The sequence below is a fragment of the Labrus bergylta genome, chromosome 1 (assembly GCF_963930695.1).
Source record: "Labrus bergylta chromosome 1, fLabBer1.1, whole genome shotgun sequence".
Classification (NCBI taxonomy): Eukaryota; Metazoa; Chordata; class Actinopteri; order Labriformes; family Labridae; genus Labrus; species Labrus bergylta.
The window spans coordinates 37,516,179-37,530,872 of record NC_089195.1 but is presented as its reverse complement, the minus strand read 5'-3'; the positions used below and the strand labels follow the sequence as shown (position 1 = coordinate 37,530,872).

Below are 14,694 nucleotides of genomic sequence, written 5' to 3'. Positions count from 1 at the left end.
GCCTGTTTACCTGCTGCAGGCGTTACAGTCTGTTTACCTGCTGCAGGCGTTACAGCTGAAGGCGTTACAGTCTGTTTACCCGCTGCAGACGTTACAGCCTGTTAACCTGCTGTAGATGTAACAGCTGCAAGCATTACAGTCTGTTTACCTGCTGCAGGCATTACAGCCTGTTTACCTGCTGCAGACGTCACAGCCTGTTTACCTGCTGCAGACGTTACAGTCTGTTTACCTGCAGACGTTACAGTCTGTTTACCTGCTGCAGGCGTTACAGTTTGTTTACCTGCTGCAGGCGTTACAGCCTGTTTACCTGCTGCAGACGTTACAGTCTGTTTACCTGCTGCAGGCGTTACAGCCTGTTTACCTGCTGCAGGCGTTACAGTCTGTTTACCTGCTGCAGGCGTTACAGCTGAAGGCGTTACAGTCTGTTTACCCGCTGCAGACGTTACAGCCTGTTAACCTGCTGTAGATGTAACAGCTGCAAGCATTACAGTCTGTTTACCTGCTGCAGGCATTACAGCCTGTTTACCTGCTGCAGGCGTTACAGTTTGTTTACCTGCTGCAGGCGTTACAGCCTGTTTACCTGCTGCAGACGTCACAGCCTGTTTACCTGCTGCAGACGTTACAGTCTGTTTACCTGCAGACGTTACAGTCTGTTTACCTGCTGCAGACGTTACAGCCTGTTTACCTGCTGCAGACGTTACAGTATGTTTACCTGCAGACGTTACAGTCTGTTTACCTGCAGGCGTTACAGTCTGTTTACCTGCTGCAGGCGTTAGTTTGTTTACCTGCTGCAGGCGTTACAGCCTGTTTACCTGCTGCAGACGTCACAGCCTGTTTACCTGCTGCAGACGTCACAGTCTGTTTACCTGCTGCAGACGTTACAGTCTGTTTACCTGCAGACGTTACAGTCTGTTTACCTGCTGCAGACATTACAGTCTGTTTACCTGCTGCAGACGTTACAGTCTGTTTACCTGCTGCAGACGTTACAGTATGTTTACCTGCAGACGTTACAGTCTGTTTACCTGCTGCAGACGTTACAGTCTGTTTACCTGCAGACGTTACAGCCTGTTTACCTGCTGCAGACGTTACAGTCTGTTTACCTGCAGACGTTACAGTCTGTTTACCTGCTGCAGACGTTACAGTCTGTTTACCTGCTGCAGACGTTACAGTCTGTTTACCTGCAGACGTTACAGTCTGTTTACCCGCTGCAGACGTTACAGTCTGTTTACCTGCAGACGTTACAGTCTGTTTACCTGCTGCAGACATTACAGTCTGTTTACCTGCTGCAGACGTTACAGTCTGTTTACCCGCTGCGGACGTTACAGTCTGTTTACCTGCAGACGTTACAGTCTGTTTGCCCGCTGCAGACGTTACAGTCTGTTTACCCGCTGCAGACGTTACAGTCTGTTTACCCGCTGCAGACGTTACAGTCTGTTTACCCGCTGCAGACGTTACAGTCTGTTTACCCGCTGCAGACGTTACAGTCTGTTTACCCGCTGCAGACGTTACAGTCTGTTTTCCCGCTGCAGACGTTACAGTGAGGAACAGAAACAGTGATGATGGTAAAAATGTCGATTTTTATTCGAGATGTCTCAGCAGTTAAAACTGAATCTACTGAAACTCAAAGGACTTGATGAGCGACTCAATGAGCGAGTCGATGACTCCACCCACATGAAATGTTTGTCCATTAAAGCATTAAGAGCACTTTCACAATAATCAAAGACATTGAGTCCAAAGTGTTAGCACCTGGAAGAAACAGAAGAATAAATAATGAAGAGACAAAGTGATGTCTGAAGACGACGATACAAGAAGGTTTTCAGATTCCAGAACGATCACAAACAGTGAAAACATCTTCAGTAATTTACACAAACTGCACCACGATGTCTGCGTGAAAGTTTTAGTGTTTTTAAATCAACGTCCAACCACAACGTGCAGCTAACGAGTTAGCGACCGCTCATCGGGTGACTTACAACTTAAACAGATACCAAAGCGTACACGTCGACATCTACTGCTACTGAAACGTCTGCTCTCCATCTATCACACAGGCATCAAGGGAGCTTCTTCACCTCCTGTTACCATGGATACACCGCCATGTTTGTTCTTTTAGTAAAAGCAGCCTATGTTCTCAGTTTGTTTGAGAGAAACTTCAGCGAGCAGCGGTTTGAAACGTGAGGGTTTAAAATTCAGTAGGAACCAATGAGATGATTTTCAGAGACATGCAGCAAACATCGGAGGGATATAAATAAAAACAGAGTCCCATCAGCACCCCCTAAAGGTGAAAGTGTTCATTTTAGCGACAACAGGAGGACACTAAGTCCCGGGTCCAGGAGCTCAAAAGTCATCTGATGTATCAAACAGATTTTATAATTGAAAGCAGCTCTGAGGATCTTTCAGTTTGGGGGGAGTTTGGCTCTGGACAAATAATGTAGTGTGAAGTACCCTCTAAAGGTCTCGTAATCTGGATTTGGTAATCTTTAAAAGTCAGGACCTAGAGCTGGTTTATCCAATCCAGATTCATTAAATACAAAAAACTAAATCAGGGCTAAATGAGATGTGTCAGCTGATCCTGGAAAGCTAAAAAATAAAAAATTATCATGCTCATCCTTAAACTTTTTAAACAATTGAAGATTGAACAATGAGCTGTGATCACATCAGAAGCAACGCAGATTTCACCTTCTGGTATTTATTGGTGCCAAGCTCCTCAAGGAAGAACAAATAAAAAGCTGCTTGCAAATCAGCTTCTATTCGGCACAGTTTCCAAATCTGTGCGTACGGTTTAGACTGTAAACCATGCACACAGTTTTATATATTTTAAAGGCCCATCTAGGGACAGGCTTTGCAAACTAGTTTAGGTTATAAAAGCTGTAGTGCTTTGCATCAGTTGACTTGCTTCATACTAATCTGTCTGCACATGCCCAAAGATTCCAAACTGTACGATCAATTTACAAATCTCCGCACAAGAATTTACAAACAGCTCTTTATCTTTTCTTATCCTTGAAGCTGCGAAAATCTAAGTGCAAGCAATGACTTAAAATAAATCCCAAAACCGCCTCCAGTTACGAGTATTTCCTGGGCTTTTAAAAAAGTGTCAACATCATTGTTATTTTTTAAAGGTCTACTCATGTCAAAGTAAGGTAAACTGATGGAGAACTAAAAAGGATCCAGGACTGAACCCTGTGGGACGCCACATGTCTGTTGAGGATCAATGATTGAAGGTGTGGTTTAATAAAGTTTGAAAAACTTCTTATCAAACCTCACGCAGCAGGTTCACCGCGTCTGAAAACTGAAGGACAAACTTCTTGGACGTCGCTCTGTGTTAAAGTGTCACCTGTAAGTTCAGGTGTGATAAAACGGACAAGCTGATTGGATGTAGTGAAAATGTGTTAAAGGATAAAGTCACTCAGATTTCCCCACAGTGCCTGAACGCAGCAGAGATCCTTTTTTTTGCAAGTCGTTCTTTAGTGGATCGAAGAAGAAGAAGCCGTCTCTGATTGGTGGATAGCCAGGCTTGGTGGCTGCTGGGCGGTGCTTGACCCTGATCCCCCCGGGTTGCTGCAGAGCGCCATGGGAACAGGGGGGCGGGGGTTGAGGCGAGGAGGAAGGGGGTTAGAGGGGCGGATGAGAGGCGGGGGCTGCTGCAGGGTGGGGCGGGGCTGCAGGAAGCGGGCTTGCTGTTGAAGAGGCGGGGGCTGGCGGTGCAAGGAGGGCGTGGCAGGGAGGGAGGGCCGCAGGAGGGGAGGGGGCTGGTGGAGGGAGGAGGACGAAGAAGCACTCGATGTCACCGGAATCTGAGGTGCAGAAGAAGAGGAGGCAGCTGGAGAAGCACCAGAGGACGTCACCTGACCCTGAGGAAAGGAGAGGATCTTAAATGTCTCTTACAGCACGCTGAAGTCATTTGTACCTGGGATTTATTCCAACATATTTTGGGGATCTATCTGAGTTCCTGAATGTCTTCAGTTGATCCTGCTGCAGGATGAAGAATCAACTGGAGGAAGCCCAAAACGTTTTTTACCTTTAATAAGTGAAGACCCCAAAACATGTGAAAAATACTTCCCAGTTTTTAAAATACCAGAATGAACCTTTGATTATGAGAACAAAGGTTGACTTTAAAAAGTGAATGATGTTGATCATTTCTGTGTTAAACTGTTCTGCAGACACATTAACTGTTGATTCATATCTGTATGTTTAATTACAGGAAGTGTCTCTCTAAAGTCTGGAAGATCAAACATTCGACTACATGTCTCACCTCTTCGTCCTCTTCGTCGGTGCTCTTCCCTGACGGGGTGGTGGAGCTGTTCTTCCCCTCCTCACCAGAGGTGGCGCTGTCTCCGTTGGGAGCTCTTGTCCCCTGCTCGGCCTCCCACTCCTGCAGCACCTCGTCCAGGTTGAACCTTCGCCGGTAGTTCACAAAGAAGTTCTTCACCTGTCCCACCGTCTTGTTCCCGATGACGTCAGCGATGGCCTGGAAGTCTTTCCCGTATTTCCTGACACCTGAAGAACATGGCGGACAGTTTAAGATGATGTGGAAGACTTTTATACTTCCAGAGAAATACACAGAAGAAGAAGTCAATGGAGGAACGGAGAGATGGGACTCTTTAGTCACTGAGACCGGATGGGGGTGTCACTGAGACCGGACGGGGTCGTCACTGAGACTGGACGCTCACCTTGAACGGCCAGCAGCTGCTCGTCTGTGGTCCAGCGGGCGTTCACCTTCTGGTTACCCTGCAGAAACAAAGAGTTCAGAGGTCAGAACATAAAGATGGAGACGTTTCCTGCTCACATGTGATTGGATGATTTCTTTTCATACCTCCGGCAGCCTGAACTCATCAATCCCAGACTCCAGCATGTGTTTCAGCCCACTGTTCATCTGTTTGGCGTTCTGAACCTGAAGGACGAGACACAAACCATCAAACCAGGTGTTCCTGTTCGGGGTCTTGGGGGGGCTGTCATTGGGCGAGAAGCGGGGTTACACCCTGGACTGTTCACCAGCCAATCACAGAGCTGACATATAGAGACAGACAACCAGCCACACTCACATTCACAACTACAGACGATTTAGAGTCTCCAGTTAACCTAACGAGCATGTCTTTACTCAGCGGCCTCTACCATCAGCGTGTGAATGGATGAGTTAATACTGACGGACTCTTTACTCAGCAGCCTCTACCATCAGTGTGTGAATGTGTGTGAATGGATGAGTTAATACTGACGGACTCTTTACTCAGCAGCCTCTACCATCAGCGTGTGAATGGATGAGTTAATACAGAGGGACTCTTTACTCAGCAGCCTCTACCATCAGCGTGTGAATGGATGAGTTAATACTGACGGACTCTTTACTCAGCAGCCTCTACCATCAGCGTGTGAATGGATGAGTTAATACTGACGGACTCTTTACTCAGCAGCCTCTACCATCAGCGTGTGAATGGATGAGTTAATACTGATGGACTCTTTACTCAGCAGCCTCTACCATCAGTGTGTGAATGGATGAGTTAATACTGACGGACTCTTTACTCAGCAGCCTCTACCATCAGCGTGTGAATGGATGAGTTAATACTGATGGACTCTTTACACAGCAGCCTCTACCATCAGTGTGTGAATGGATGAGTTAATACTGATGGACTCTTTACTCAGCAGCCTCTACCATCAGTGTGTGAATGGATGAGTTAATACTGATGGACTCTTTACTCAGCAGCCTCTACCATCAGCGTGTGAATGGATGAGTTAATACTGATGGACTCTTTACACAGCAGCCTCTACCATCAGTGTGTGAATGGATGAGTTAATACTGATGGACTCTTTACTCAGCAGCCTCTACCATCAGCGTGTGAATGTGTATGAATGGATGAGTTAATACTGATGGACTCTTTACTCAGCAGCCTCTACCATCAGTGTGTGAATGTGTGTGAATGGATGAGTTAATACTGATGGACTCTTTACTCAGCGGCCTCTACCATCAGTGTGTGAATGTGTGTGAATGGATGAGTTAATACTGACGGACTCTTTACTCAGCGGCCTCTACCATCAGTGTGTGAATGTGTGTGAATGGATGAGTTAATACTGACGGACTCTTTACTCAGCAGCCTCTACCATCAGTGTGTGAATGTGTATGAATGGATGAGTTAATACTGACGGACTCTTTACTCAGCAGCCTCTACCATCAGCGTGTGAATGTGTGTGAATGGATGAGTTAATACTGATGGACTCTTTACTCAGCAGCCTCTACCATCAGTGTGTGAATGTGTAGGTGACCTGCAGTGTGTAAGAGCTTTGAGTAGTCTGAAGACTATAAAATAACTTTATAAGCTCAAATCCATTTAGCATGCAGCCCCATATTTAATCTGAGCAGGACTCACCTCCAGGTGGCAGCAGAGATCAGGTAGAGGAAGAGTGTGGACGCCTCAGGGGAATATCGGGGACATTTTAAACCTCCCACTCATATCAGAGCAGCTCAAGAGATATATGGAGGAGGAAGAGGAGGAGGACGAGGAAGAGGAAGAGGAGGAAAAGGAAGAGGAGGAAAAGGAAGAGGAGGAAGAGGAAGAGGAGGAGGAAAAGGAAGAGGAGGAAGAGGAAGAGGAGGAGGAAAAGGAAGAGGAAGAGGTGGAAAAGGAAGAGGTGGAAAAGGAAGAGGAAGAGGAGGAGGAAAAGGAAGAGGAAGAGGTGGAAAAGGAAGAGGAAGAGGAGGAGGAGAAGGAAGAGGAAGAGGAGGAAGAGGACGAAGCAGAGGAAGAGGAAGAAGAGGAAGAGGAGGAAACGGAAGAGGAATAGGAAGAAGAGGAAGAGGAGGAAGAAGAGGAGGAAGAGGAAGAAGAGGAAGAAGAGGAGGAAGAGGAGGAGGAGGAAGAAGAGTAGGAAGCAGAGGAAGAGGAAGAAGAGGAGGAAGAGGAAGAGGAGGAAGAAGAGGAAGAGGAGGAAGAAGAGGAGGAAGAGGAAGAAGAGGAGGAAGCAGAGGAAGAAGAGGAGGAAGAGGAAGAAGAGGAAGAGGAAGAAGAAGAGAAGGAGGAGCCTCCTACCTGTCTCTTGAGTGACACCAGCTCCATGTCCAGCTGACGGAGGAGGGTGTTGGCGGCGGAGGCGCTGCAGGAAACAGCCACCACGTCCTCCTGGGTCAGGTACATGCCTTTGGGGGGGCGGCAGCGGGAGCGCTGGTGGTGTCGGTGCTGGAGGGTGTGATGCTCCCGCCGACCCAACGCCACCTTAGAGCCCGCCGCCACCGGCTCCACCTGGGTCTGTTAGGACGGAGAGACGTTTACTGACGGGGTCAAAGCGGTCTGAAGCTGCTAACTTCCTGTTTGTTAAACAGAGCTCCTGAGTCTTCAAGAGGAAACAGGAAGTGAAGGAAACCCCTACTTCTTCATTATAGGGGTCAAAGTTTAAATATAAGAAAATAAAACCAAACAGAAACCTCGTGTGACCAGCTCTCAGGTGAGTTGTTGTCGTTGTAACTGTTGCTAACCCACCTCTTTCTTGGTTTCCTTGTTTGGGTCGTAGTCGCTGTCGTTGGCCTCGATGGGATTGGCCTCCTCCATCTCCTCGTCGCTACGGCAACAACAAGACAAAATTCAGCCGTTCACTTCATCCAAACAACAAACAATAAAAGCAAACAACAACCAATAAACAACAAACAACAAACAACAAACAACAAACAATAAACAACAAACAACAACAAAACAAACAACAAACAATAAACAACAAACAATAAACAACAAAAAACAAACACCAAACAATAACCAACAAACAATAAACACCAAACAATAAAACAAAGAACAAATACACAAAAAACAATAAACAATAAACACCAAACAATAAACAACAAAAATAAACAAAAAACAATAAACAACAAACAATAAAACAAAGAACAAATACACAAAAAACAATAAACAATAAACACCAAACAATAAACAACAAAAATAAACAAAAAACAATAAACAACAAACAATAAAACAAAGAACAAATACACAAAAAACAATAAACAACAAACAATAAACAATAAACAATAAACAACAAGCAGCATTTTTCTCTTTCACAATCGTCAACTTCCTGTGTGCATTGTGGGATACCGAGTCCATAAACCCAGAGTCTTTTTAAGTGGGGTGAATGTTGTGAGTCTTTTCTCCCGTCAGCCCTCCGAGCCGGCTCACTCTGACACTCTCAGAGCTTCAGCACCCCCTGCTGTTCAAACCAGTGAACTACAGCCTGATGAGTCTCACTTTGAAGTGAGGCACTCTGACCCCTGACCCCTGACAGCTGGAGCCTACCTGTCGTCCTGGTTGGACCTGTTGGCCAGCTTGCGGGCCTGCCGGTCCATCAGACTGGTTCTGGATCGGGTCTTCTTCCAGGAGTAGTAATACTTCACCAGACTGGAGATGGATTTATCAGGTAACTGAAGGAAAAGAAAGTAGAGCATTGTAGACCGTGTGTGACGGGTCCAGGTAGACCGTGTGTGACGGAGGTTACCATCTGCTGGATGCGGTGGAAGCTCTTCCCGTGGAAGCTGAACGCCTGCTCGAACAAAACTCTGTCCTCCACCGTCCACTCATCAGGAAACGGCGTGAAGTTCGGCAGGTCGGCCAGAGACTTCTCGATGTTGTGTTTGTGCCAGAAGAGCATCCCCAGAGCCTGAGAGAGAGCACACACACACACACACACACACACACACACACACACACACACACACACACACACACACACACACACACACACACACACACACACACACACACACACACACACACACACACACACACACACACACACACACACACACACACACAGTTTCATGTGACTGTTTCATGTCTAACTAATAAAGATGATGAAGAATAATATTTATCAGATTCACCATGAGCAAAAAAACATGTTCTTAATCTCAACATCAGCGACTGAATCGAAGGAAATAGCCTGTTAGCTAGTTAGCAGCCTGTTAGCTGAGCTAGCACACTGTCGCTCCAAAATCCACATTAAAAGTTGAAAAAATTAAACGTACTCAAAAAACATTCATGACTGAAATATTCTGGAAGGGAGGAGCTTCACAGACACATCTGATTCCGACAGTAATTAACGGGTTCCCTTGCCAACGTACAAATACATCCGAGAAAACGAGGAGCTAAAAGATGAAGACAGACACCCACCTGCTCCACGTTGTATCCGTGTTTCTCTTTGGCGATGGCGATGTACTCGTCCACTGTGGAGGAGAAACACTCAGTTCATTTCCAAACATGACCTCCTGAACATTTCTAAACATGACCTCCTGAACATTTCTAAACATGACCTCCTGAACATTTCCTAACATGACCTCCTGAACATTTCCTAACATGACCTCCTGAACATTTCTAAACATGACCTCCTGAACATTTCCTAACATGACCTCCTGAACATTTCTAAACATGACCTCCTGAACATTTCCAAACATGACCTCCTGAACATTTCCAAACATGACCTCCTGAACATTTCCAAACATGACCTCCTGAACATTTCCTGACATGACCTCCTGAACATTTCCAAACATGACCTCCTGAACATTTCCTAACATGACCTCCTGAACATTTCCTAACATGACCTCCTGAACATTTCCAAACATGACCTCCTGAACATGTCCTAACATGACCTCCTGAACATTTCCAAACATGACCTCCTGAACATTTCCAAACATGACCTCCTGAACATTTCCAAACATGACCTCCTGAACATTTCCTGACATGACCTCCTGAACATTTCCAAACATGACCTCCTGAACATTTCCAAACATGACCTCCTGAACATTTCCAAACATGACCTCCTGAACATTTCCAAACATGACCTCCTGAACATTTCCAAACATGACCTCCTGAACATTTCCTAACATGACCTCCTGAACATTTCCTAACATGACCTCCTGAACATTTCTAAACATGACCTCCTGAACATGACCTCCTGAACATTTCCAAACATGACCTCCTGAACATTTCCTGACATGACCTCCTGAACATTTCCTGACATGACCTCCTGAACATTTCCAAACATGACCTCCTGAACATTTCCTGACATGACCTCCTGAACATTTCCTGACATGACCTCCTGAACATTTCCTGACATGACCTCCTGAACATTTCCAAACATGACCTCCTGAACATTTCCTAACATGACCTCCTGAACATTTCCTAACATGACCTCCTGAACATTTCCAAACATGACCTCCTGAACATTTCCTAACATGACCTCCTGAACATTTCCAAACATGACCTCCTGAACATGTCCTAACATGACCTCCTGAACATTTCCAAACATGACCTCCTGAACATTTCCAAACATGACCTCCTGAACATTTCCAAACATGACCTCCTGAACATGTCCTAACATGACCTCCTGAACATTTCCTAACATGACCTCCTGAACATTTCTAAACATGACCTCCTGAACATGACCTCCTGAACATTTCCAAACATGACCTCCTGAACATTTCCTGACATGACCTCCTGAACATTTCCTGACATGACCTCCTGAACATTTCCAAACATGACCTCCTGAACATTTCCTGACATGACCTCCTGAACATTTCCTGACATGACCTCCTGAACATTTCCAAACATGACCTCCTGAACATTTCCTGACATGACCTCCTGAACATTTCCTGACATGACCTCCTGAACATTTCCAAACATGACCTCCTGAACATTTCCAAACATGACCTCCTGAACATGTCCTAACATGACCTCCTGAACATTTCCAAACATGACCTCCTGAACATTTCCAAACATGACCTCCTGAACATTTCCAAACATGACCTCCTGAACATTTCCTGACATGACCTCCTGAACATTTCCAAACATGACCTCCTGAACATTTCCTAACATGACCTCCTGAACATTTCCTAACATGACCTCCTGAACATTTCCAAACATGACCTCCTGAACATGTCCTAACATGACCTCCTGAACATTTCCAAACATGACCTCCTGAACATTTCCAAACATGACCTCCTGAACATTTCCAAACATGACCTCCTGAACATGTCCTAACATGACCTCCTGAACATTTCCTAACATGACCTCCTGAACATTTCTAAACATGACCTCCTGAACATGACCTCCTGAACATTTCCAAACATGACCTCCTGAACATTTCCTGACATGACCTCCTGAACATTTCCTGACATGACCTCCTGAACATTTCCAAACATGACCTCCTGAACATTTCCTGACATGACCTCCTGAACATTTCCTGACATGACCTCCTGAACATTTCCTAACATGACCTCCTGAACATTTCCTAACATGACCTCCTGAACATGACCTCCTGAACATTTCCTAACATGACCTCCTGAACATTTCTAAACATGACCTCCTGAACATGACCTCCTGAACATTTCCAAACATGACCTCCTGAACATTTCCTGACATGACCTCCTGAACATTTCCTGACATGACCTCCTGAACATTTCTAAACATGACCTCCTGAACATTTCCTAACATGACCTCCTGAACATTTCCTAACATGACCTCCTGAACATTTCTAAACATGACCTCCTGAACATTTCCTAACATGACCTCCTGAACATTTCTAAACATGACCTCCTGAACATTTCCTAACATGACCTCCTGAACATTTCCTAACATGACCTCCTGAACATGACCTCCTGAACATTTCCAAACATGACCTCCTGAACATGTCCTAACATGACCTCCTGAACATGTCCTAACATGACCTCCTGAACATTTCCAAACATGACCTCCTGAACATTTCCAAACATGACCTCCTGAATGTTTCCAAACATGACCTCCTGAATGTTTCCAAACATGACCTCCTGAACATGACCTCCTGAATGTTTCCAAACATGACCTCCTGAACATGACCTCCTGAATGTTTCCAAACATGACCTCCTGAATGTTTCCAAACATGACCTCCTGAACATGACCTCCTGAATGTTTCCAAACATGACCTCCTGAATGTTTCCAAACATGACCTCCTGAACATGACCTCCTGAACATTACTAAACATGAACTCCTGAACATTTCAGAGAGCTTCAGGCAGACGGGTCCTGTTTTCATACGCCCTCATGGCAGGAGGAGGGGAGGCGTCTCAGGATCTGAAGAACCAGGATGTGGAAGTGGTAGACTACACTCTGACTATTTTTGCCTGCACTGTTTATCAACACTTCCTGAGCAGCACAAACAATCACATGTCAACAAAGAGCGTAGAGATGCTCGTGTGTGTGTGGGGTCGAGGGCCAATTAGAAGATAGAAGCGTCACCACCTCCTCCTCCTCCCACTCGCTCGATGTGAATCCTCCTGATTAAACTTCAAGCAGAAGAGAAGCGGGTCACCTTCAGTCTGAGGACCTGATAGAGGACTTACACTTTGAGTCGATGATGTTGTGATACGGAGACCAGACCAGCATCCCTCCACTGTCTTTGTCCGAGTATTTAGTGGAACCTGAGGGAGAGAATCAGTTTAAAGATTTATTTACAGCTTTTAGTGAATCACTCAGAGAGTTGTTACCGAGGAAACTTGTTAAGGTCACCATCAGAACCTTCAAGCGGCTGCTCGTCACGACCTCTGGCCTAACAGCCTTAACGAGTTTCCTCGTTTACGTTTTTAATGTTTCTTTCACTTTTAATAAACGTCGCCCTCGTTAATAAAAATATAAAACTAATTCATTTAGAAGTTTGTTGTTTTCTTTCAGATTACAGTCATTAATTAAAGTGACGCATCATAAACATCAGAGAGAAACATTATTATAATAAATGACATTAAGGAGTTATTGTGCAGCTCATGAAGAGTCGATGATCATAATAAAGTTTGAACATGATTTATATATTAAAATCTTTGTTCCTAAATTCAAATAAAAACACTTGATGATGACAGATCAAACCAGCGGGTTCACCCTCTCCCCGCTCACAGGTCGGTATAGCCTCGATCACAGCCTGCAGTGAGAGGAGGAGCGAGCTGTGACCGAGGCTACCACCGTCCGTCTCTCTGCCTCAAACAGCGGAACCTCACCGGGCTCGAACTCCGGGATGTTGGCCTGATAATCCGCTCCGACCCGCATACCCACATCTGGAAGACATGAGAATAAAGCAACGTGAATAAAGACTCAAACGGTCCCGGTAACGAGCGATCTTGGCTGTTCGAGGCTCTCCTCACCGTGCTCGTCGTCGCTGCCGCTCTCGTCTGAAAAGTGTCCGTTAGAAGCGTTGGACGGACTCTTGGTTCCGTTGGAGCGACCCTTCCCCAAATACTCCGAGCCTTTATCCATCATCCCCGGCATCTCCGCGCTCTTTCACACCGAGTGTGGGCCGCTGTGTCGGGCTGTAAAATGTCAGCAGGAGCGGGGTTGTTTTCAGCTGCAGTTCGCTCACACCTCCGCAGATGTCGCTGCAGCACTCCTCTTTCCGATCCCTGCGCGATAAAAGCTGCGCACGCAGGGAGCAACACGTCACAGAAAACCACGGCAAACTTCCCTTAAAGTGTTGATGGATTTAAACCTTTGAAATCATCGCAGAGAGGGAGATTCTCCTGCCTCACAGGAGGGACTAACCACTGCTGCGGAAGGCTTTTACGCAGCGCCAAGCAGTAGCTGCAGCACTCTACCTGCAGATCCCTCCGCCGACACAAACTCATAAACTCCAACAGAAATACAAGTTAGCATGACGTAACACTTCAACATGACGTCATTACACGGAGATGAGAACCTTAAACCTCACAACCCAAATAAAGAAGAATAACGGAGATGATTCCGCCGGTCGTTTCTGTTTTCAGTTCCTGCACTGACGCGTCGCCACCAGCAGAGGGAGACACCGCGCAGTGCTGTGAGCTTCAGCCTGCAGAGAAGAAGTCCTGCTTCTTGACCAACCCTGCACATTTAATTAACCCTTTACATCCTGTTCTATCCACGCCTTCACAATAAGAGTCTCCTCACTACGAGCATTCAACTACACATCTATTTAAATAACATATATAAATATATATAAATACAAATATAAATAAAAATAAAAATATATATAATACAAATATATAAATACAAATATATATGAATATAAATATGTATAAATATAAATATATATAAATAAATATATATAAATATCTCTCTCTCTCTCCCTCTCTCTCTATCTCCCTCTGTCTCTCTCTCTCTCTCTGTCTCTCTCTGTCTCCCTCTGTCTCTCTCTCTGTCTCTCTCTCATCTCTCTCTCCGTCTCTCTCTGTCTCCTCTCTCTCTCCCTCTCTCTCTGTCTCTCTCTCTCTCTCTCTCTCTCTCTCTGTCTCCCTCTCTCTCTCCCTCTCTCTTCCTCTCTCTCTCTCTGTCTCTCTCTGTCTCCCTCTCTCTCTCTCTCTCTCTCTGTCTCTCTGTCTCTCTCTCTGTCTCTCTCTGTCTCCCTCTCTGTCTCTCTCTCTCTGTCTCTCTCTCTGTCTCTCTCTCTCTCTCACTCCCCCTCTCTCTCTCTCCCTCTCTCTGTCTCTCTCTCTCTGTCTCTCTCTGTCTCCCTCTCTCTCTCTCTCTCTCTGTCTCTCTCTCTGTCTCTCTCTCTCTCTCACTCCCCCTCTCTCTCTCTCCTCTCTCTCTGTCTCTCTCTGTCTCCTCTCTCTCTGTCTATCTCTGTCTCCCTCTCTCTCTCTCTCTGTCTCTCTGTCTCTCTCTCTCTCTCTCTCTCTCTCTGTCTCTCTGTCTCTCTCTCTGTCTCTCTCTCCCTCTCTCTCTGTCTCTCTCTCTCTCTGTCTCTCTCT

At 45.7% G+C, this 14,694-nt stretch overlaps 1 protein-coding gene across 1 annotated transcript; it reads right to left on the bottom strand.

Moving 5' to 3' along the window:
* Positions 1-1,557: 1,557 nt before the first annotated feature.
* Positions 1,558-13,737, bottom strand: rcor3 (REST corepressor 3). Its single transcript, XM_065960811.1, has 12 exons — positions 13,117-13,737; positions 12,973-13,029; positions 12,328-12,405; positions 9,126-9,178; positions 8,455-8,616; positions 8,256-8,380; positions 7,458-7,536; positions 7,011-7,226; positions 4,808-4,885; positions 4,665-4,722; positions 4,247-4,491; positions 1,558-3,845 (listed from the first exon to the last, which is right to left on the bottom strand). The coding sequence occupies exons 1-12, from the start codon at positions 13,238-13,240 to the stop codon at positions 3,459-3,461; spliced, it is 1,662 nt and encodes a 553-aa protein (XP_065816883.1). The 5' UTR covers positions 13,241-13,737; the 3' UTR covers positions 1,558-3,458.
* Between the last annotated feature and the right edge of the window lie 957 nt (positions 13,738-14,694).